The sequence below is a fragment of the Panonychus citri genome, unplaced genomic scaffold (genome assembly GCF_014898815.1).
Source record: "Panonychus citri isolate SS breed McGregor unplaced genomic scaffold, ASM1489881v1 Contig00125, whole genome shotgun sequence".
NCBI classification, from domain to species: Eukaryota; Metazoa; Arthropoda; class Arachnida; order Trombidiformes; family Tetranychidae; genus Panonychus; species Panonychus citri.
In genome coordinates, this window is record NW_026515530.1 from 410,360 (window position 1) to 436,768 (window position 26,409).

The 26,409-nt window shown below is 32.2% G+C and overlaps 1 protein-coding gene across 2 annotated transcripts in view; it reads right to left on the reverse strand.

The window, feature by feature from the left end:
* The window catches only part of LOC128390711 (two pore potassium channel protein sup-9-like), a 47,023-nt gene that overhangs the window by 16,829 nt on the left and 3,785 nt on the right, over positions 1 to 26,409 (reverse strand). For both annotated transcript variants that reach the window (XM_053350467.1, XM_053350468.1), the window contains exon 2: positions 25,932 to 26,107. In XM_053350467.1, coding sequence (XP_053206442.1) covers positions 25,932 to 26,107 — 176 coding nt within the window. The remainder of the gene's footprint in view (positions 1 to 25,931; positions 26,108 to 26,409) is intronic.

Genomic DNA, 26,409 nt, shown 5'->3' on the forward strand with positions numbered 1-26,409 from the left:
ATCAGGTCCAGTAATTTTTCATGAATTACCTTTGATCGGGACAATCCTCTAGGAATCTCATCCAGGTCGAGATCATAGATAGAAGGATTTTGGGCCAAGTTGTAGAAGATTTTTTCTCGAATAAATTTGGAGAAAAGTTCTTTTCGTTGTTGGTTCTTTTTAGCTCTAGCTTCGATTGCGTTTTTTATCTCAAAGAATTTTTCTTTAGAGAGATAATGAGGTAACTCTTGAACAGGAAGAGGCGCAGGAAATTCACCAGGGGCAAATTCGTAGTCATAGGGACCAGGGTATTTCTTGGTTTTAACCACGGGTTGAACCTCTTGTTCGTTATCATAGTAAGATGATGTCGAGGGCCATGGTGTTGGTTGAACATCTTTAGGGTTCCAATCACACTTCGATGATGATGGAGAGGCTGCAGGGACATTGATGATGTCTTTTTCCATGACTAAAGTTGTTACCTTAGAGTTATTTTCACAATCGTCGGAAATGAGAGCGTAGACACAAGAACAATTTTCAGTCTCTAGATTATCCGGAGATGATGATCGATTCACTTTTTTATTTGGGTGAATTGGTGGTGATGAAGCACGTTTACTTGAGGAAGTAGATGGTTGATTATAGTCAAGCTTTTCACTCGAAGAAGAACTTTGATTTAAAGTTGATTGTTCAGGAGAACGACGATCACTGACATTTGACGGAGAAGACATTTTCTTTTTATTCACTAATCCACAGAGATAAAGTGAAGGCTTAAAGCTAATTTGCTTTTTTGTCAATAGATTAAAATAACTAATAAAGGCTTTTTTAAACAAATTTGAAAGATTAACTTTGGCGATTATAATCGAAATGATTTTTCTTAATTCATCTGATGTTGACCAAAAAGAGAAATGATTATGATTGTTCAAGATGGTGATCTTTTTGTATCGATGATCAGGTGATAGCCAAGTAATTAAATCTGTTTCATTTAGACCAATAGGGTTACAGATGTAAATGAAGTCAACTGTGGGAATTTGCCTTCTGAGTCTTTGGCGGGTAATTACTTTTTCCTCGTTAGAGATGATGTTTTGTTGATTGGCAATTATAAGCTTATCAGCGCTTTGTCTTGTCTTCTTTACTTTTTTAATTGGGGTCAAAATTGAGTCATTTTGATCGTTAATTTCATTTTGACTTTGTTGAGTTAAATCATCAGTACTTGAGTAATTAGAGTTAAGGGTATCGCTTGGTTCATTAGAGCAATTAGATGATTCATCTAGTTCGTTGTTTTCAATAGAAGATTGGGTTTCATTTTCTTCTGGTTCTAACCAAGTTTCTGAACAAAAATATCGATCACGAATTTCTTGAAGCTTTTGATTTAGTTCGCCCTTATAAGGTTTAGTGTTACTGACATTTACAGAGAAAACATCATATGTTTCAGGGTTTAGCAAGAGTAAAGATCCTTTCAGCATATTTAAAAGTAGATAAGGTCCTGTGTATTTAGGATTAAGTTTTTTACTCATCTCTTTATCGATAGATGTATTTTTTAACCAAATAAAATCACCAAGTTGATAAGGTGGGGGTTTAAGAACTAATTTTGCTCTATGGATTTGATATTCTTGTTGGGCTCTTAGGCGAGCATAAGCTAATTTTCTAGCTTCGACGACGTTAACTGAATGAGTTAATTCGAGTTCGAGTTGATTGTCGATAGACTTTCTAACACTCATTCCAAAGACTAAAAAGAATGGTGAGAAACGGGTAATTTTGTGCATTGAAGTATTGATTGCGTAAAGGGAACTTTCCAACCCTTCCGTTAAATTTTTTGTTCCTCTTGAAATAACTAGAGTTCTGAGTCTTTCGGCGATAGTTTTGTTAGAACGTTCAACTATCCCTTGCGACTGTGGATGGTAGGGGTTAGAAGTTTGATGTTTTATACCATAGTAAGTCAGAAATTCATTGAAATCAGTACTCATAAAGTTTCTTCCTTGGTCCGTTTGGATTATTTTTGGGCAACCGAACAAAGTGAAATATCCCTTTAGGAATTTGATCACATTAGGAGTTTTTTGATCACCGTACATTTTTGCGTATACGTAACGGGATAGAGTATCGATGATTACCAAGATGACTTTTTGGGTATTTCGAATTGTGATGGGGCCTTGTACGTCGAGCTCAACTCTTTCAAAAATTTGAGTTGGAATTGGTTTGGCGACGGGTTCTCCATAGGTTACATTAGCGGCTTTAGCTGAATGACAAGTATCACAATTATTACAGAGTCTTTGTATCTCATCATAGAGATGTTTCATCCAAAATCTTTGGGAAATTTGTTGATAGGTTTTTTCCACACCAAAGTGACCTCCTTCAGGAGCTGAATGGAATTGGTCAAACATTTCTTGCAATAATTGAGTTCCAATTACAAGGCGGGGGTTGTTGATGAAACGATTCATTTTGTTGGAATCGTATCTATAGATCAGATTATTTCTTAACTGATAATATCGAAGAGCATCTCGATCATTGTCGAGGAGAAGTTTCTTTAACTTTTGACAATTTACATCGTTGTTCTGAAACTTTGTGACCTTTTCTTTCCATGGAATAGGTTCTTTCTGTAGATATACGATTTCATGAGGGTATTTTAGATCACCAAGTGGATCGGGTAAGGTAAAGTTGACAACGTTGAACCCAAGTTCAAGTTCTTTTCCTTCGTCCTCATATGCATAATTCATTGTCAATAGACAATCCAGATATTCTTGTTCAGGTTCAAGAATATGTTTGAGGTCCCATTCGAGTTGGTACCTTGAGAAACAATCAGGGGCATGAGTGGAACCTTGTCGATAGACCACTTTAAAGTCGAAGGTGCTCAACATGATCGACCATCTTTGCAATCGCAAATTTTTGAAATTGACCTTAGTTATCTGGCATAAGGCGTGGTGGTCGGTCTCCACTATGAATTGATCATTCTCTAAAAAGTGATGATACTTTCTTATAGCGACAAAAATCGCAAGTAGTTCTTTTTCGCTGACTGTGTAATGTCGTTGATGTTTTTGGATCTTTTGAGAGAAAAAGCTAATAGGCTTCCAATCTTTTACTTGATCGATCGGTTGGTTTTTGTCGAAATTTTCAGAATCGGGGTCTTCTTGCAAGAGGATTCCTCCTACAGCGAGTTCTGAGGCGTCAACCGAGATCTTCTTTCTCAGATCAGGGTCGAAGTGCACTAACATTGTTGTTTCAATGAGTGAATTTTTCAGAATGTCTAAAGTCTTTTTATCCTCGCTGGTCATGCAAAATTTTCTTTCTCTAGAGATGAGGCGATACAGTGGGGCAGCCAATCTTGAGTAATTGGGAATGTATCTAGAGAAATAATTGAAACAACCAAGAATGGATTGTAACTCTCGTACATTTTTCGGGTACGGCAACAGCTTGAGGGCAGTGACTTTTTGAGGGTCTGGTTTGATACCTTTACCATTTACTACATGTCCTAGTAGTAAGATTTCTTCGTAACCAAAGTTGCATTTTTCGATCTTGCATTTAAGGTTAAATTGACGGAAACGGGTTAATACCATTTCGGTGTTGGTGAGAAGCTCGTGCCAAGTTTTTCCAAAGACAGGCACATCGTCGAAATAACCGAGGGCTTCTTTATATTGAAGATCTCCCAGAACTTTACTCATTAGGTTCTGAAAGATAAAAGGGGCTCCAGATAAGCCCATAGGCAACCTTTTATAATGGTACTTCCTATCGGGTGTTACAAACACGGTTTTGGATCTCTCTTCTAAAGGCAATTCTATTTGGTGATAGCCTTGGTAAAGATCGAACATATTAAAATATCGGGTACCACGAACTGATTCAAAACAGTCTTCGATGCGAGGCATTGGCATTCTGGGTACTCTAGTAATTCGATTTAACATTCGGAAATCGGTAACTAGTCGATGAGTTCCATCACTTCTGGGAACTAATAATGCTGGACTTCCTCCATCGGCGTCAGACTCTTCCACAATATCTGCATCTATTAAGCTTTGAATTGTTTTTGAAAAAGCTTCCCGTTTATCCTTACTGCAAGGATAGGGTTTCTGATAGGGTATTGGATTGTCACCAATATCTATAGATACAGGGCAGATTGATGAGGGTACAAATCCCAAGTCGAGGCGATGTTGTGAGAAAACATCCTGGAAACTAACCAAGAGGTTTATTAGTTCCTCTTGTTGAGTTAGAGAGAGCTCAGGATTGATGCGGGCTTTAATTCTTTCCACAAAGGGTTTCTCTGTCTCCGGTGGGACAGGAACAACGTTGGCCATTAGCAATTTAACTTTTTCGTCCATGATTTCCATTTTCATCACGGGAATGAGTTTTGGTTCATCTTCAGTTGAAGGCAATTTGGCTATAGCTGTATCAGGAAATTCATTGATAATAGCCAAGGGGTTAAGTTGAGAAGGTGATAGCCGAGTCGATGAGTTAAGAATATACCTTGTTTCTCCACTTCTACAGAAACGAAAGTTGAACTCGGGGTCGAGTAATTCACCTTTAGGGTCTTTTCGAGCATAAACCTCGTATTTTTCTCCGGTTGATTCTAAGATCATGTAGAAGAGGTGGAGAAAAACATTACCAATTAGGCAGACAGGGTCAAAATCTTTAATGATTTGCACTTTAATGATTCGAGGTTCATCCATTTTTCGGTGTTTGACTACAGCATAAGCGAAGCCAATAGTATCCAATGAATGTCGAGCATTAATACCAACTACTTGTTGACTATAGTTGATCACATCGGCACCCAATATTTTTGCAATTTTTTCGTCGATTGCGGTAATTGAAGCACCGGTATCCAGTAATACATTAGTACTTTGAACGAACGTCCGATCGGGTTGATCGAAGTTAATTTTGACTAGAGGTAGATGTTTTACTCTAGTATGTCCCAGGTTAGTTAACAAGGGAAGAGGGGTCATGAGGTAACCGAAGGAATTTCTTAAACCTTCAGGGGTATTAGCTAAATTTATCGTCTCACCCTCTTGAAGCTGAGTAGTTAAAATTTTCTTCTCAGTGGTTGGAGCTTTGTCCTTGTGGGATGATGATTCATCACGAGCTTTCTTTCGGCAATATTGTTCATCGTGTCCATAGATATGACAATAGTTACACTTAGCCTTTTGACGCACATTTGGGTTGTTGCGTTGATCAGAGTTAGAATTACTAACTGATTTAGACACTTCCTTTTCACGAGTGTTGGGCTTTCCTCTAGGCTTATCTTTTCTTTTGCTAGATTCGGCATTTAAATGTTCAAAATGGAACCGATTCAAAGTATCGGTTATATCCGGAAGATTTTTATGAGCACCACGGGCGTAAATTTCGTCTCGGATGTATTTGGGAATGTGAAAGGATATCATATAAGAAGGCTTTTTCGGTCACATTTCCTTTAACTTTTCTTATTTGTTCACGTAATTTGTTCACAAACATGTGGGCACATCTTCAGGCGAGTACCGTATGTTTCTAAGAACATAATGATCTTTTGATCGATAGGCTGGTCCATCTAAAATTTCCAATAGGCTTGTGGTGTAGACTTCGTAATCGGTAACTTGAGGATCAATTTGTCCAGCGAGATGAAGCAATTCATGGGCTAATCCTTTGCGGAAGCATCGGAGCCTTGTCTCATCGTCACATTTTTCGTTAGCCAGTTTTTGCTTAGTCTTTAGACACCAAGCTTCCATGTCCTCTCCTCTCTGAAATTCAGGAACTACAGGATCGGGTTTAAAAGCTTTAGCGGTTTCTCGAGTTGCTTCTTGCATTGAGCGACACATTTGACTCATTGTTTCTAAGAGAATTTGTTCTCTTGAATGACAAGATGTATTAGACTCGGAATGATGAACAGCACGTTGATTTCCAATAGGAACTTCGGAGATTTCCACATCGTCCTCTCCGGTACTAAAACTAGGAGCCATTGGTTCAGTTTCAGCATTTTCGGCCTTGTATTCGGCTATAGCTTGTTTTAGAATTCGCAAGCTTACTTGAGAGACTGGAAGTGCTTTCAAGTCTTCGTCTGTGGACTCCACGACGGTTTCAATCTCATGTCCAAGCTGAGAGAGAAATATTTGAATGTCGGATTCAGGTATTCTTTTTTCCCTGAGTTCCTTCACCCAATTGGGAATCTCTTGAGATTCAATTTCCTGGAGGGTAAGCTGAAGAATCTCTTCATCGGATAATTTTAGTCCGAGAAGGATTAAATTCGTCCTAGTGGCATCAATTAACTTTCTTTTAGCTAATGATCTCATAGGGATAAGCAGCTCCCAATTTCGCAGGACTGCAATGATCTGATCATTGGTCAGTTCACTTAATGTGGTTTCTGCCATTCTAAAGTTCACTTAGACACACACTTGATAATAGTCACTTTAATGAATCCTGCCTGGGTCGCCAGATGAAAGGTTTTGATTGGAAATTGTTTGATTGGTGAAGAGGGAAATTCTGATCACTAGACTTCAATAGAAGTGGGGAAGAGTTAGCACCGAGTAGATTCAGTTACTAACTATAGTTACAGAAGATCACACGACTTGCCTTTCAACTTTCAAGTTAATAGAGTTCGTTTCTGGATTCACAAAGAAACAATTATCAATTGAATTATAATTAAACTTTATTGAGAGATAGCACTTTTTGGAAACACTAAGAAAATCAACTTTTTTCTTTGAACATTAAAAGAGAACTGATTCAATTTTTTAACAATTGAATTTTAGGTCTTAGAAGACAAAAGATTAACATAAGATAATTAATGGGATGATAAAAATGAAAAGACATTAAGTCTAGAGACGGTAACTCTTAATCTTAACAAGAAGAGTTATAAAGCTAAATGAAGGGGGAAAGGACTTAATAGAGTTAAACTAATAAGTCAGTAAAGAGAATAGAACAAAATTTTAAAAGAGAAAAGAATAAAAAGATAAAGAAAGCTATTGCTTTCTCTAAAGAGAATGATTAATAATCTCAGCTTAATCAAGCTTAAGATTAATATAGAGCAATTAAACTCTAGATAATCACAGTTAATCAAAGGTTAATTGTTTTGATTAAACTAATGATTATAATCAAATGATGATAAACAAAATTAAACAATTAAAGATAAACTTGGGGGTTAAATATGGTTTCCTTGCTTCTCTAGAATAGATTGGGAAAAGGTCAAAGAAGACTTGATTAGGTCATTTCTCTACCTTTCACAGTGTTACCTTTGGATGATTATCAGGGTGGAAGAGGTTTTTTCCTCCACCGAGGTGGAAAAAGATACCAACCGTTATAACTGACAAATCTCCGACCCCTGAGAGAGAACGTGCTGAACATGATTGAGAAAAAGATAAAGAACTTTTCAAGATTAGGATCATGAAGATGATGAGAGGAAATGATGAGGAAGAAAAAGTTATATCTTTTCATTATTATTAAAAAAAAAGTTCCGAGTTCGAGGGTTAGAACTTTTTTTTTCTTTTCTCTTGTATTTTTTTTTCTTCTTCGTCTTAAATCCTAAACCTTTTAATGGATTGAACTTATGGACAACATGGACAATTTACTCCGGATATCCGTCCAGAATCATTCAGTTATCTCATGGAGAGATTTTATCTTTATCCCTTGGAAATTATCAGAATCATAATCTTGGTCCTCATAGAATTGGACAAAATGAGAAACTAATAAAATCTTTGAGTCCAAGTTACAATTTTATCCTTTGCGAACTTGCAACTTTTATAATCATCTTTCATTGAATCAATTCCTTTTTTATATCTTCTCTTTTTTTCCAACTGAAACTTTTACAAGATCAACTCAGGGTGAATTTCATGGTGAACAAATGGAAACCCGGTAAGAGAAAATAATTTTCATCTCTTTTCTTCCTGTTCATCTCATTCACAGTTAACATTCAATTCCATCATGTTGTTGATCCCCTCAAGCAATTGGATCACAATAGTTACTATTATAAACTAAGATGATTTAACAATAACGATATAATAATTCAATAATTTCATATAAGCTCAAACAATCAACTGATTGTTTAATTTTCTTTCATTTTTTTTCGAGTCAAATTAATCACTTTTATCTAATTGTAATTCATGGAGCAATCAACGAATGAGCAAAACTTTATCCGATTCAATCTTTACGATATCATTTAAATAGTACATATAATAAAAGTCTTTGCAAAAGTTGCATGATAATAAATTCTGATTCATTCCGATGAGGATCTATCTCAGTGTAATCATATCATGTCTCAACTTAACTTTGTTATCTATTAATATTAATCAAAGAATCAATCTCATAGTAACAATAACAACCTGTTACAATGACCAGTGGTCAGTTACCTTTCTCCCACCGGTGGGAATAAATTTTACGAAAGGTCAACATGGAGAAAGACCTGCAAGTGACAAAGGTCTACACCTTGAAATCCATCGGTGTAAATGGAAAATAATAATAATAATAACATGATTAGAAAAGTAATACAACCAAAAAATTTCCTCTCAGGAATATTATCATTATGGTTATCAGAATTGTGAACTTTTTTTTTCTTCATCTGAAGACAAAATCTCATTTCAATTCAGTAAAGTTTCAGAGTCAGAATTTCTTGTTCAGGAAATGGTTCAATCATTGAATTGACCATTGAAGGTGCAAATCAAAGGTCAAGGTGAATAGATTTCCATAAATGTTGACATGATGGAAAGTTGAATCTCGATTGGAAGGGAAAAGAAAATTCTGATTCCCAAAACTGAACTTTCAGACGAAATATGAGAATCCTGATGGAAAATGAATGCTAAAAAAACATTAGCAAGAAAATGCATTAAGATACAATTTATATTCAGTAACAGTTTATGTCAATTGTGATTCTCATTTTCAGTTTGTTTCATCATCATTATGTTGATAATAAAATATAACAATTCTAGTTACAATCAGAGAATCAAGTTTATCGTATTGATATATAATACTTTATGAGATGAAAAAATAAACATTGAAAGGGGAAGAGGTAAAATTATGATATGATAATATTGGTGGAAAACAGAAATGTTATTGTTATTACATGAAGGGTGGGAAGAGGAATGAGTTTGAAACAAGAAATGAACAAAATTCTGAGATGATGATAAATAAAATCATGTTTATGATAAAGAAATTGTGTTCAATGTATCGTGTGTTCATGTGTATTCAATATTATTTCATGATAACAAACAATAACAATATAAAAATTTTCTTTTCGTCTTTTGCTTCTGTTTCAATATCTCTCAACAAAATCCGATCATTCTGTTTTTTCTTCATATCATCATGATAAACATGGTAACCCGGGTGAAAGAGTAACTGAAATTTAATGTAAAAAAAACTGTTGACTTTCAATTCTGATAATTTGTTTTTGCTTGTTCAATGGTAACACATTATCATGAATAATAATATTAATAATAATCTTTCAAAGGATATTTCAAGTGAAAATTATTCTATTGGAATTGAATTTTATTGTTCGACAAAAGGATAAGATGATTTTGAGTGTTCAATGTTGACATTAAATCAGTTGACTAATAGCTGGGCTAAGTGGTCACTTTCCTATTAGTAGCCTGGTTCTGGTCAAGATTGTCCAGAATTCGTGGACAGGGCTAACAAAGCCATTCAAAGAGTTGAATGAAAATGAAAGAGAAAGTTTTGAGACACTAATTATTATTACAATTGAATTCTTAACAAGAATTATCATGGAAAATCATGGTGATTGATCAACTTAATGAACAGATCGGAGAAAGGCAAATATCATATCGACTGTTAACTTATCTCAATTTGCATGATAGATTCCCAAGATAGATTGTAAGTATAGAATCTCAGAGATTCATTATCATATTCATGTTCATTTTAGTAAAGAGAATGAAAAAAGTGGGAGGAAGATTATTCGAATTCAATAAGAGAAACTGAATTAATATTAATAGTTTTCATTTTCTCTCTCCATGAGATTGAACTGGAACTTGGTCATTATTTTATTTCGCTTAGATTTGATAAGAAATGATTTCAATCAATTCCATCTACTCTTTGGATATCCTGTTATTATCACCACGCCTTTAACAGATCGTTTAAGTTGAATCTGAATTCTGGTGAGGAGCAAAGTCATGATGGTGTAGTGATGATGAGGAAACTTTTTTGAAAGGTTTTATAAAAAGCTCTGAATTTGAGTGAAAAACAACAAGACACTGAATTGAAACTAAATAACAGACTAAAGGGAGTGATATTGGGAATTTGTGACTGTTTCCCCTGAGTGTAACTCTCATGAAGGGAAAGGATATGGAGATGATGATTATAATCATTAAAAATTCTGAATTGATAGTATCCTCTTAGATTCATCAAATGGTAAAATGATACTGATGAAATTTGAAATTTTCATTCTCATGTCTTTTGGGTGTGAATAGAGGAGGAGGGAAAGTGTTACACAAAAGATTTTTCATCATCATCATGAAAAGTTATCAGAATTAGAAGGAAAAAAAAGAGTAGCCTGAAAAAAATTGGAACCATGATAAAAGAGACTTGACTTTTTTATCCACCTTCTTCTCCATGTTATCATGAAATAAGAAGCTGATTCTGACATTGAGGTTGACACGGAATAGACTTGTAATATTATCTCATCATCGTTGAATTGGTGATTGAAATAATTAACATGATTATGATAAATTTCCCAATCAAAAGTGATAATCAGGTAAAATGATATTAAGCTTATCATTATCTTCATCATCATCATTATTATCATCATGAGTTGACCTGGAAAAGTAAATGTATATGTATAAACTGAATAATATTCAGGATGGAATAAAAAAATCTACTTTTTCTGATGATAATCAAGGAAAAGTATAAGTTGAAACTTTACTGGGCATTTGGTGATGACCATTGATACCATGTTAATGCTCTTGCTATTGGATATTATGACTGTTATTATTGATTCTTATCGCCAAATTGGACTGAACTTTGAATTTATGTCATGATGATTTCTTTATCCGGCTTTTTTCAGGGTATAAACAGATTATGGAAAACAAGAGTAAACAAAAGTTCATGGTAATACAATCATCAGATTTCTGAGATAATAGCAATTTCCAGTCCATTTGACTTGTAGTCAATAAAATACAAAGTTATTTTTCTGAATAATCCCATGGAGAGTTATTATCATGAGCATGATTATCATAATCTTATAGTAAAAGATTGAAGAAGGGAAAAAATAAATTCTGAGGGAAAAGAAAACTCAAAAAAGTTGGGTGATAATCCGATTGAGGAATCAGAGTGATCAGTTGATCATTAGCAGGATGATTCGAGTAATTTACAAATTAAATCAAAGAATAAAAAAAGAAATCGATGATCTCAAACAGCAGGAAAACTCTGAATGGATTAAGATCAAAACTCAGAAAGAGTAAGAATGTTTCGCCTCTCATTTTCTTCCAACTTAATTCATGTACCAGAATTTTAAGAGTTCAGTCTGGAGAAATGTTTTTCCACCATAAAATCTGAATCAGAATCCATTTAAATTCATGGTCATTGGTTAGTTATTGGTAAGGAGAAGTTATGATTCTATATTCTGATCAAGATTTTCAAGTTATCGTTCCATGATATATTAATAGATTACAGACGAAAAAAGAGATAAAATAAGAATAATGAAGAAAAAAAGTTTTTCCTTATTTCAGAACTTCTCCTGAATCCTTAGAACTTTTCTTCTTTCCCCAGCAATTGTTAAGATTAAAATCATTCAAGAGAATCGTCAAGTTACCAAAGAAAAAAAACTTTTTTCTCCATCTATTCTTCTAGTTATCATATTCTTATTCTCGAAGCCTCCACCACCAACGCTATTCTCATACACCCACCGGTAGAATCTCAAGTATTATATATCCAATTACAATAGAAGAAAATAAAACTTTAATTGTTGATAAACATTGAGAATTAAATTGAGAAGATGAAGAAAAAACTGAAAACATAAACATCGCCTATTCTGGTGAATGAAAGACAACAATGAATAAGATAAATTAAGCTCAGCATAAAATGGATGAATTAGTAAAAAGTTATTTCGGTAATCATCAGTAATGAAAATCGTAACTCAAAGGAACCGAGTGAAAGATTTTCAGCTTCCCTGAATTTGAATACGCTCAGTGAAATGATCATGAAAATCTGAGAAACGAATAAAAATGAAAGAGAGAGAGAGACAGAAAGAAAATTGGAATTTATTGTCATCTTCATGACATCTATTCACATAAAAAATAGATTTCGACTGAATTAGTGGTTAGAATATCTAATAATCCAACTAATTAACGAGACAATTAAATCTTTTGTAACTGTGTCGGGCAAATAAACACCCTGACACCATTCAGAATTCATCCTGCAACTCAAATAATAAGAGATAAGAAGAAAAAAGTTACACCATGAGAATTGAATGACAGAAAATGACTACATTGATTATCTTTAGACTCATTAAGATGAATTAATTGTAATTAGAATGAGAAAAATCTTCCACAGAGAAGAAATTTGCTAATCTGATTTCGCTAATTATAATTTAATAGGGAGAAAAAAAGTGTTACACAACATTGAAAGAGTATTCGTAGTCAACAGATCGAAAAGAAAATAAATTAACTGAGAAAATGTTCAAATCTGATGATAGAGAAAAGAGATTAAACTTTATATTCTATTCTACAATCTTCTTTCAGAACTGGAATAGTTCAGTGGGTGAGGCCATGGATTAGTTTTCTTTTTTAGGTGACAAGGTTAAACCGAGGAGATTAAATCCTTTTATCAGTTTAATTCTTTGGTCTCATTCAATTGGATTCCAGTTCGAATTGAGTGTTGAAAGAGTCAAATTCATGGGGTTGGTGAGAGAATGCGGCTAATTGCTGCTTAATTACAATGAATAGAATGTGAGTTTTTTTATCTTACATTCGTTTCTTTATTTTTGCTCTTACAATTTAGGAATAGAAGCTGGAAAATTAACCTTACTATTCGTGTTAACATGAAGGAGTAAGAAAAGTTCAGTTGGAATGAAGATGAAAAGAGATGAAGGTGAATGTTGGCAGTGGGTGGTTGATACAAGGAGAAGTTGTCAGGAGAAGGGAAGGAGAAAAGTGTGCTGATGATCAAGGAGAAAAAAAGATGAAGAAAAAGAAGAAGAAATAAATGAGTAGACATGATGCTCTCGATGAAAATATCGATCGAAAAGTTCTGTGAGCTTCAGATGTTGGTTCATTATTCACATAAAAGAGAAAGAGAGAGAGAGAGAGAGAGAGAGAGAGAGAGAGAGATCATTGTGAAGGAAGAAGTAAAAAAGAAAAAAAAATTTCATCAACATGTATTATCAACAGAGAATCGACAGAAACATCAACAAGAGATGTCTTCGATTTCTCAATGAACAATTCATATGGAAAAGAGAAAAGATGAATGTTTTTTCATCGAACATCAACTTTCATTATCTTCATTATCATCAACATGACGATTCAACTTGTTTCCGGTTTTCTATTCATCTTCTTCTTTGATCAACTGTTACTTTCCACTCAAATTTTCAGCTGATCGTGTGAAAGGTAATCAGAAATGATACAATTCATCTATTAATCTTTCCACCCCAACTTGTATTCTTAATCCACTTCTAACTTATGATAACCAAGGAGAAGATAAAAGCAGTTAGAGGAATAAACTTCTTTTCATCATATTGATAAGATATCTTATCTTTGCAACTCTCTCTCTCTCTCTCTCTCTCTCATCATTTTCCTTCTCATCTGTTTCAATCTAAAAGTAACTTCCGTTTCCGTCAGCAATATTTCATCTTTTTCTAACAGTTCGATGCTCAATGATACCAATGTCTTCCCTCTCTCAATCTTCAGAATACAAATTGAAGCAAATATTTACCACAAATCGCTAAGTACTTATGCTCGTAACTTGAGATTTTAATCATGAGTTATTACTGAATTTCTCATGGAAATTCCAAGTTGAAATGAATTTACAACTTGAATCTCTTTTCTGCTTTACAAACAACACAAACTTTTCATGAATGATTCAATTTCAGAATCATCATGTTGTCATGAATTAGGAATAAGATTCTTCTCTTGATCTATTACCCATCTTATTGGCTCGAGTAAGTTACTCATCATCTTAAAGCTCATCATCATCATCATCATCATCATCGTCCTTTGAATCTCTCAAGTCTCTTTTGTTTCAATTATAATCTCTACAAATGAAGTTTATTTTCATGGAAAATTCTGATTCTAATTTGTAATGGAAAATGCTTCTCTTTTATGTTAAGATTTCAAGTTAATAATCATGATAATAGGTTCATGAGATCATTTGTAATTTCAATTGTTTCCCATTAGTATGGAAACATTTTCCTACCATGAAACTGAACTTGAAAACTCATTTGAATTTAGATTAGAACTAGAAAACAGTTTCATGAGTTTAACATGAAAATGATGAGGAAGACAAAATGACTCAATTATATAGCTTATTGTAAATGAATTTGAATGATCATCAAGATGATAAGAAAACTTGAATTGTTCCAAGTCCAGAATTCATTGAAATGAATAGTGGATGTTACAGAACTTTTCTCTTGAACTTATTCAGTGATGAGACTCAATGAAAATTTCTAATGAGCTCCAAATCTAATGATCATAATGATAATTCAGATACTCATTTGAAGAAGGAATTTCATATTCACTTGATGATAATAATGAATAGGAAAACTGGAAAAAAATTTGAATTCAGATGAAATTTTGTCTCCATGAAAATCATTTCCACCATGAACAAGATGCTACATGGTAACGTATGATAATATTACTTATTTCTAGCTAGAAACTCACTCAGCTCATCATAGACTCATATTGAGCATGAATATCATGAATCAACATTTTGCTTCACAATTTTCAATATTTACTCTCATTGTTATCATGTTATAGTAATTTCATAATGAACAATAAATGAGATTAATTGTATTCTTCAAGCTGGAAATTTATTTCAACTTTCAGAACTACCATGCAACAATCATTTAGATCCGAAGAAGGAAAGAAAATCGTTCTGACCAGAATAATACAAACAATGTTTTCTTTTTTACCGAAAGATAAAAAAAACTCCCAGGTAAAAGTTCATGGATGAAAAACTATTAACATTATCGATCGTGAGTCATTATCATGTCACCAAGGGAGATTCAAGGTGATTCTATGGGTGATTGGGTGTCTATGTGATATTGAACTTCAATCGAATAGGAATAACTTGAAATTCAATTTCAATTGAAAACGAAATAAGAAAAGAAATAAGAAAATTATTGAGAATAGAATTTAATTTTCTCATCTTATTTTCTTGCTTTTCTTAAATGAGAAAAGAAAATTAAGTTTCTCATTCTGATCATATTCTAGATAATTGGTAACAAATTGATTTTCTCTGATAATATTTACTTTACCTGAAACTATTTCTCTCACCAAGTGGATCTCATTGAAATTTTCCACTTACGCGTTAGATTATAAGAGACTTGGTATTGATTACATGGATTCCAGATTATTGTTTAATTGAAAATCAATTTGACAGATTGAAATGTTTATCTTATCAAATTTTTTACTCGCTCATCAAAGTTCAAGGGAATTGAGTTAATTTGGAACTGAAAAATGAATCAGAACTCAATCTATTCATTAGGATTTTCATCAAGAAAAATGTATCTTCATCACAAATTGCAATAACTGACCTGTTTCCGCAAAACTGACCATGAAAAATTTGCATCATTTGAATATTAATCAGAAGGCTTCATGGAAATAATGTTTTCCCATGTTACTTTCTGCAAATTATCCTGAAATTGTAGATAAAATTCTGATATAATCTGAAAGATCTCATGAGAAAACTTGAACAAATTACCATTTTCCTATCATCTTGTACATTTCATTACAATATTCTGAGTTTTTGATGACCATCAAAGTGACCATGATGATAAATGATGATGAAAAGATGAAAATGAATAAAAGTGAGAGTTGGAAATATATAAATATTGTATCATCTCGAGCATTGAAAATTTATCTTGTGTGAAAAACTGTCAACCTAATAAAGGATAACAGTTAACTGGGAGTTGCTACTGGGAGTGACCCAGGCAAACAAAAAAACTGCCCAACATGATGATGTCCGTGGAGGTTGAAACATCCTGAAGCTGAAAAAAAAATATTAAAGTAAATAGGAAATAAAACTGAAAAGATGGAGAAAAATGTGAACCATCAAATGTAGTGATGAACAGAATTACAGTCTAATAATGGACCAACATCTACAGACTGTGTTGCCTTTTCTTCATCCTCTCTCACTCTCTCCCTTGATCATCATCTTCATCATGGTAATAACAATGATCATCATCATGATGATAATAATAGTTGTATGGTTATGATAACTCATTTTTCCCCTTGATTCCTTGAGCAACGAACATGAACAAAAGGAAGAGAACCAAAAAAAAAACCTAACCTAACATGGAAGATGAGAAACTATCATGATATCATCATGATAATCATGTCCTGAGAAAATGGAGCTAATAAAAAAAAGTAGGATAGAGAAAAATATCATCAGTGTAAATATGTGAGAAAGTGACCAATTGACCATGAGAGAAAAGTTGTTCCCATGTTTGTCTTATTTTTTCATTATCACCATCAAGAGATTTAAAGTCTCTATCAACTAATGAATTGGAATAAAAATTCATTGTCAAAAGATTCAGTCGAATGGTCAGTTTTTCTCAACCTTAAGGTTGAATATTTATCTACATAGATTCACAGTTTCGTGAGGAAAGTTCTGAGGATAATAAAAGGAGAAAATTTCATTCTCTTCAATGAATTCATTTGATGGTTAACATGAAAGTAAATGAAACAATAAGGTAACTTTATGATAAACAATTTGCTGACCATTTATGATGAAACATATAAAAGTTTATCATTTGAAGGAAAAATATTTTTCTGTATTGTTAGTTAATCATCATAAAACCAGATTAACTTGATCATGGTGATGATTAGAAGTTTATTTATTAATCATTTTGCTTAATGATGATGATGATCATGTTGATGATCAATGATGATTTACTTCATTTCATTTCATATATGAAATAACAACAAATGTCTTAATCATGATAAGCAATATTTTGGTCTCATAATCATTAAGATAAATTGTTACAAGCAATATAATCACTAATCATTGAGTAAGTGTAAGTGTAATAATCTGAATCAATCAATTGAAATCCAGGGTGAAAACCAGGCAATTCAACAATTTATCCTTACAACTTTTCTTTTGCTCTCTTTTTCAGATGAAAATGGAATTTTGAAAACTTGGAAACTTTTATCTCATCTAAAGATGATACTGATAATACTCGAGTAGATTTAGAAGGAAAAAATGATCATCATGATAGACTCGGAATTCATGGGAAGTGAAACATTCTGGCTCTTCATTGGATGATTACTTTAATTACGATCTCACCAGGAGTTTGGAAAGGAACAGGAAAAAGTAAACAGTATTAGAGAGAAGGTGGAAAAGGAAATTCTCGTTGCTATGCAGATTCTTCATTTCCACCATCATCATTTTCATCTTCTTCTTTTTCCTTGCAACGATAACCATCGTACTGGTGAACTTCTTAGAAACACTCTGCTCTCTTTTTCTTCTCTCTCTCTCTCTCAAAGTTCTGAAAATTTCTCAACATAGAAATGAATTTCCATCAGACTAATAATAATCATATTATGTCTACATGATGGTGAGTTTTGGCTTCACCAACGAACTCAAATTTCTCATGAAGCTTTGTGATGGTAAAAAGACGTCAAGTTATCAGATTCTGAGTTTGTGGTATCTTCATCCCTTAAATCATGAAAATTAGATAAACAAACGTATTCATCATCATTAATAAACTTAATTTTATTACATAGGAATAGGAAGATGATAAGAGATGAGGATAACAATTGCATAATGAGAAAGAACAGTTTTATCATTGTTATTATAATTTTCTGGGTTAATTTTTCTTCTCTTTCTTTTTTTCTTTCAGTCTTCTTCCGGGTTTTCTCATCTTCTGTTGTGTAAATTACAAGGGGTTTTCATCTCAACTCATTAAGTATTTTTGTTTCCTTCTTCATCTTTCATGGGAAATTCAGGTTAACCAAAGATGATAATAAAGTTAATAGGAAATTAGAAAGGCAAATTATCTCATTTCCGGTTTTCTGGTTATTGATGTATTATCATGATTGTTCATCTATTTGCATGATAGTGGTGATATCAAATTCTTGATACTATTCTGGTTCTTGGTCATTTTCATCGTAATCTGAGGTTCTCTCTCTTTATATGACCATCAATCATTTTGGTGATTAACCTTTGTTTTATCATCTTGTCCGAGTCAAAATGATACAAATCACAATCAATAATGAACCGAAACATTTTCAGGTGGAGAATTAAAAATCTATTTCAATCAAGAAAAAACCAGCTATTAATCATTTTAATAACTCAATTAATCATACTCGACTACAAGTATTATTATATATGCAGTAAAACTATTACTCAGCTATTAATACTATGGAAATTAGACGTTTGAAGGCGGCAAAATTCGAGCTAACGAAAAGCCATGAAATCTCACCTGCAAAGTTCTGCAGACAGCCAAAGCATGAATATTCACCATTTGGCGCATATAGACTTGAGGAAAATAACCAGAAGATTCAGCTTCAAGAGTTCAATTGAACTTTCGCTTACCGATCGAGAACGACTAATAGCTTATGTGCTAGAGCGAGTTACTACACCAGAACCATCCACTTTGATGGAAATGTCCTGACGAGTCACCACAGCTAATAGTTTACCCCCTGCAGAATGAGTACTTGGACTGATAGGGGCTTTGTGACACGTTTGTTTTCGGCGAGTCATTTTAAACAATAGAAATAATTAAAAGTAACAAAAGAAAAAAGCAGAACAAAAAATACGTAAATAAGTACGTAAAATAATACAAAACATTAATAATGAAGTGGAGGGCAACGGAAGTGGTATTAACTTTTTATCTATGATATGTTGGTAAGATCATTTCTTTAACATAAGAGGTCATAAAGAAAGATTTTTCACCGAAGGATGTTATGTTGAGTTCCATTCTCACATTACATTTATGTTATGAGAATAATTAAAAATCAAAAATTAAAAAACTAAATAAATTCATGCAACTTGATCTTGACGTATTGTATTATTAATCCTTTGATTAAATTTTCACTAATTATCATCAAAATCCTTTAATTAAATCTATCTCAATCATCACTTATTACTATTTTAATCCTTTAACTTTTTCTAATCGAAAATTAATTAAATACTTCAATCTGCATTTTCATCATGCCAGCTCATCTACCGAATGAAAACTTCAGATCTGGCTTGTCTTGAAAGGTAAGGGCTAAAGATGAGAAGCAAAAACCATCATTATCGTGTGTTAGCACGAAGGCACGGATTGTTATCTAAAAAGTTGGAATCTCATGTCAAATTTATTTGTGATTATTGTGGTTATTACACTCCTAAAAAATCTTTAACTCTTCATCAAAATTAGTGAACCTGTGTGAACCTCCTAACAAATGCAGAACAGCCATGTTGATAAGGATAGACTTGCTGTTCACCCAGGATCTGAATCCATGGACATTTAGTGCTAACCAACAAACATACGTTCATTTTAATTTGAATTGATTTTATTAAATTTGGTTGAATTAAAGGTAAGTTTTTTTCTTATATTTTCTATTCAATCATTTATTTAATCAGCTTTTTCTTCTTTTTTCTCTGCATAATATTATTCATCCTAACGTTTAATACTAATCACTAATATTAGTGTTTTTTGCCCCCTCTATTTTTTGGCTCATCAACAACAGCCAGAACTAGAACAAGAACCACTTAACTTTACGGAAAGGGTGATTGAGACTGACTAAACCACTATGGATGGTAATGAGAGAGAGTTGGTCGAAAGACCAGCTCCTCTCGTTGCCAGATCTCAGAGTGTGGACCAGTATATCTTTCTCGGTTGATATGATGATCTCGACGACGAAACTTCATTATCCCATAGAGCTCTATGTCAAAATCGAACTTTGAAGCCCTGTATTTCAGGAACTAGATCTTTTCTCAATTCAACACACTTCCGCACATAATATGTAGTTAATATGAGCTATATGTACAAAATATTTCAAGTCTCTAAACGTGCGGACCTTATCCAAAGTACAGCCAATTTTTCTTTTTATTTAATCAAAAATCAGTATTTTATCAAAAAATAGAATGCATTCAATCTCTGTATAATGATAAGCATTGGATAGAGATTGAAAACTACCCAGAATACTCGTTTTTGGTTAAATTAAATTTTAAAAAAATTTTCCCGCCATTAAAATTTGAAAATTCGAAGAAAAAAGAGCTCAATGGTTAACCTGGAATGGAAATTACTAAAGGTAGGTTGGCTATGAGGTGGAAAAGGTGTACAGGTGGGAGATATACATAATACTTCCCTACTACAATTAAATGAAGATATTGTCATCTTGATATTTTTGTCCATCTTCATTATCTAATCTTCAACTTTAATTTCGATTTCTGGTAAGATTAAGCTGCATTATCAGCTCTCATTTTGTAACTTATTGAGTGATACACCCTTTATCGCTAGCTGATCTCATCGATAGAGCGTTTCAAATTTCAAACGATAAAACCTAATTTTACTTAAAGATTGCAAGCTTATTCAATTTTTAGATGAAATTAAGCACCATAGTAACATTATTGTTCGGAACTGATTGTGATTTTACTGGTTATTTAATTATGATAGTAACTAAAGTTAGAAAAATTGGATTTGAAATTCACGATTTTTGAAATTTCATGAAATAAACTTATTTCATTGAATAATAAAGATACGATAACAATTGAATTGAGATAAGCGATTATTTTCATATTAATAACATTGAAACTGAATTGAAAGTTATCATTACAATAATAATGTAGCTTAATAATAGGTGAAAGTATTTATTATGTTTGTTATCATCTTTCAGCATAAATTCATCCTGAATTCAGGAAATTAATTCCAAATTTTTTTGTTTCTTCTATGAAAATTATTTCCTTTATACATTTTTTTGAATTATGAATATGAAATTTTCACTTTCATTTCAATATCTTTAACGAAAATTGTTATGATAACATGAATATGCCTCATGAATATACTCATACCGATTATGGTTCAGTGATGATAATGTTTGATTAAAGTGCTCAATTTAAATTAGATTGTTGATAAACTTTACCAATTCCCATGAGAAATTGTGACAAATTGTCTCAAAACATGCTCAGTTTCTGGTACTTACATATTAGAAGTTTTTTCTACTTTTGTAGCACAAGGAAAGAGAAACATTGAAATTTCAGACTGTTGAAAGTTGTGATTTTCATCATGTAAATAAATGACTTGAATAAAAGTTGATACAGATTCTGTAAGTAACTCTGGTTGGAATCAACTTTCCATGGCTGTGAAAAGCTCATAGCATGATTAGTTAGCCTGAAAAGTTGATTGAATTTATCATAGTGAAGGAGGGAAAAAGTTGAGCAGATTAATTCTGAGTTGATTATATTATTATTATTGACCGACAAGTTTATTCAATGTGCTGATGATTAATGTTTGTTATCATTATCATCATGATTATCATCTCTATCATTGACTTAAAGATTAACGAGTGAGATACATGAGAGAGAAAGAGAGCAAAACTCGACCTAGAACTTTTTTTTCCTCTTCAAATTGATTGAACAAATTTCGAAAGGGTGATTTCTCTCATCATCCATAATCGATAGACTCAGCGACTCAAAATCTCATGATAAGACGATAATGAGAAATGGACTGATAAAGAAATAAAAAAAGAGGGAGGAACAGTTATCGTCCTTATCATCATCATCATCATCATGAGCTTGAGGATAAATGGTAGTGTTAGAAAAGGAGACATTGAGTTGATATTGAATTTTCAACGTGACAACAAACAATATAATCCTTATCATCCTCATCTTAATCCATTGTACAAACAATGGGAAAATCTGGAAAATCAGAGCTATCAGAACTTTTTGTCATCTATGATGAGGGAAGCAGGAAAAAGTGATACAGATAATATTTTATTATGGACACATCATGTTTCATGATTAACAGAGAAAAGATAAATAATCGTGAGTGTTTAACATTAATGATTCAAAAGTAAGTGCTAAGATGAATCAATAAATTAGATTATCAATCATCATGTCTAACTCTGATTATCATGGAAATACAAACAATATTATTAATGCTTTTTGTCTTTCGCTCGTTGATGAAATAATTTTAAAATGGTACGAGAACTTTTTTCGCCTTCGTCTTAGTAACTGATCTGTAAGAATTCATGATTATCATGAAAATGATTGATTATTATGATTAACGTTTCGACTAAATTGTCAGAATCAAGATAATGACAATCAATCTAATCGTGATGTTGATGAGACTTTGATTAAAGTTTCATGAAAATGAAGGATGATAAAAAGTAGAATCTATTTTTGATGTTGACAATTTTTGTTCCTGACAGAATCATAAAGAATCAGTGATGATGAAATAATTAGGAATTCAGGTACAACTAGAATTAGAATTGCTAGTTTTATTGCAAAGGGTCAACTTTACCTTATACTTGACCAATGAACGGTAATTTGACCAGAAAAATATTCTCAAATTTCAAAGAAAAGAAAATCTAATTGGTTCATTTTGTTCATTGTTGAAAATTCCATGATAGTGGAAAAGTTCTCGTCTTTTATATCATTCATTCATCATGTTCTCAATTTAAATCTAAAGTTCTTGAAGCGTCGATTTGAAAGGTAGACCCGTTATTGAAATAAATCGCCGTAAATTCCATTATCACAAGAGAAAATTAAACACATGAGATGAATAGAATGGTTCATTATTCAAGCAATTATCTGGATCTTTGGTGCAGCAACTAAAAGCATCGAGGGGACAAACTCACTGATTCTATTGCGACAAATGAATAAATTGTCAAGAGCAAACAGAGAGTAGAAATGAATGAAACTTGCAATTTATCTCTGTGTGTGTCTTTCTCTCTCACTCTGGACTCATCTACGTTGATTGAGGTAATCTTGTTTATCTTTTGATGTATATTAATTCATCAGCAAGATGGTTATCATTAGGAATGATAATTAGCAGTTAGTATTTAACTATCAGTAGATAACGAGGCTCGTGGTGATGAAGATGAGAAACATGAGAAACATGAGAAAGTTAGAGAGAGAAAGAGAGGAAAAGGATGAGAGGGAGTTATATAAATGTTCAATCTCTTTTAATGATCAGAAACTGATGATTTCCCTGGAGCATTTATCTTCAACCTCCTACGATCTTCATCATCAGTCCTTAATTTATCATCTAATTGTTATAAATAACAAGGAAATATTTTCATAATATTTCAACAGGATCATCAGTCTGGAAGCGGTTAAATCATTTCAACACTAATTATAATCATCATCTTTTTCAGGGTTATTATCATTTCACTGATGATGCAGGATCTTTATTTTTATCATCATCATCATCATCCTCGTTAACCTGTCATTCAATCAACAGTAAACTCAATGTGTTGATTGTGTTTTCCTTTCCTTTACCCAAATTGATATAAATTGTTGTATCATCATCATTTAAATGACGATGATTAGTGTTAAAGTTAAGCTAATGAGCAGAAGGCAAATTAAACGTTGAAACAATTACATCCAATTGATTAGATTTTATGTATAAGATGAAACTCATTGAGATTAGATATTCAATCAATATTAATCAGTTCCATTTCTAATTGTTGTTATTGTAATACTTTCATCAACTTAATACATATCCATTCAATTTGCAATCGAAATCGTTTTCAGATCAAGATTCAGAAAGTTTTTTTTCTGTTTACTGAGTAAACAAACACCATGAAGATTGTAAAATAATTGGTGGAAACTTTTTTATCATCATTACCAAGAGATATACAATCAGTTTATCACCTTGATAATAATGTACATGAGTTGATTTCTTTAATACAATTGGAGTGAGAAATAAATTCTATTGTTCTAATTCAATTGAGCTAAATCAAGAGTTGAATTCAGAGTAAATCAATGATTCCAATCTTCTATTGGTCAATCTATGAGTAACTTTGGCTAATATCGACTTCCCATTACAACAATTAAACATTCAAATTGAAAAGTAAATCAATACAATTAATCATCCTCTTTAAATAGTGACAATTAACTGTAATCACTTGTGGTAATAAATTGATTTAGCCAACAATCAGCTCGTATGCTTTACTGGTGAACAATTTAACCCTGTCATTGACATTTTGTATTTTGTATTGATTATCATGAATCCAATTGGATTGTCACATAGTTTTCATTAAGATGATCAAAATAAGGTCACAGTTTTCATGGTAATGATGATTATCACATGAAATTTACTTACTATTGACTATTGAGAAGGCTAATCAATAATAATTAAATATCATCCAATTGATTATCAGTTGATTATGATAATCATCATGATCATTTGTGTACAAGAAATGTGATCAGGATAATGACTCTTGATATGAATGATTTCCCATTTTCAGTTGCGAAATTTTTTTTCTCATCTTCCTTTATTCATCCCCCGAGATGATTAAATCAATGGATAAAATAATGATCATGATGTCAGGGTGAAAGGAGGATGAACTGTTCAAAAAGTTCTGAAGATAATAGTCCAATCGATCTAAGATATTCTAAGATAAAATAAGAGTTTTTTTTCTCTCTCCCTCTCTTTTAATATCATAATATTTTCTTTGATAGCAAAAGCTCATAAAACTGAGTCTTTATCATGAAATTGAACTTTATGTAAGCCAAAAATTTCATGTAATGATCAAAATGATTACAATTTAACTCTAAGAATATAATAAACTTTTTTTCTAGTCTCAGGATTGAATTTTTTTCTCTTTGATTTGGTTACTTTCATATAGCCCATCAAATGAATACCCTGAAGCGTAATGAATATTAAAAGTATCTTCAGAAGTTTTTTCAGAACTGAATTGAATTTTAATGTGGAAAACAATGGAGAAATTGGTAGAATTGGTGTTAGAAAAGCTTAGAAAAAAACTATTCTTTTTTCAAAATGAATTTTCTTTCCCTATTAATTTCCTTCAGTTCGAATTCATGTTTATAAAATTAATGATGATGAATACAAAATCGAATAGAATATTGTTCATTTTTATGTAGAACTTTTTTTTCGTTTTTCATCTCTTTGAATAAATGATTTTCTCATGGAATGAAATATCACGAGAATATGTAAACTGAAGGAAGAAAAAGAGTGAATTTAATGGTGAATATCAATATGTATCTACATTTAGAATGTTATTTATTTCCAAGTTTCTGATTTTTTGTTTTTCGATTGAATGAAAAATTCAAGAGAGAGAGAGAGAGAGAATGGATAAAATGAACTAATACACTAAAAGTCTTGAATACCCATGAGAATTTTTGAATATCATGCATTTTTTTCAGATGAAAATGATATTCATCAAGTCGATTAAATATTCTCAATAACAGAGAGTTAATGAAACAAAGTATTTATTATTTCACTAGAAATGAGAAATTTTATCAGAAAATTGGGAAAAGAAACAAAATCCTAATCCTGATGATTATGCAAATCTAATTTCTTCTTGTAATCTTTACCAATAATTTTCAGTATGATAATAATAATAAGAATGCTAAGAAATATCAAAGAAAAATACTCCCAGAAATAATAATATTATCAGTTCTATGCAGGAGGTTATTCAGATAACCAGATATCATCATGTAATACATGGTAAGTGTGTGTGTATATATTGTGTTTGATGTAGATTATCCTGAAATTGATTGTGATTACCCTGAATAATAACAATCAAGAAGGATTGGTAAACTTGATCAATACACATTATATTAAAACGTATCCACTGAGAAAGTCAAAATGTTATTCAAAAGATTATTATCATTAACCGATGACATATAGTTTTCCCTGATAAATTCAGGGAACATTTCAGTTGGAATGAAACTATTCTTACCTCTTTGTTTTTCATCTTGAAACATTTTTTACAATAACGTAACGAATATGCTACAAAGGTATTTAAACGTTCACCAATACTTTGAAACATCACTAGACCCAAGGGTATTCCCGCCAGAGCATAAAACATACAAAAAGTTTTTCCTCCCCAAGTGGCCGGTGTCGAGTGTCCATAACCTTGAGGATAAGCAAAAGATAAAATTTTCAATGAAAAAAGTTATCATTTCGAGAAAAATTACCAATTCTCTGAGTCACTTTCGAGGTTCGACTATCCAACTGACGATTTTTTCATTTTCTTCATGATGGATTACATATTCTTCTCGAGTTTCAATGAATGAACTATTCTAACAGATTAAAGAATCTTGCTAATCTCTCAGATCACAAGTGAAGAATTTTTGACAGAATAGCATAGACGCAAATGCTCATATTCATTTACTTTTTTATCCTCTATACTTTCTTAATCACTTGGATTTACTACC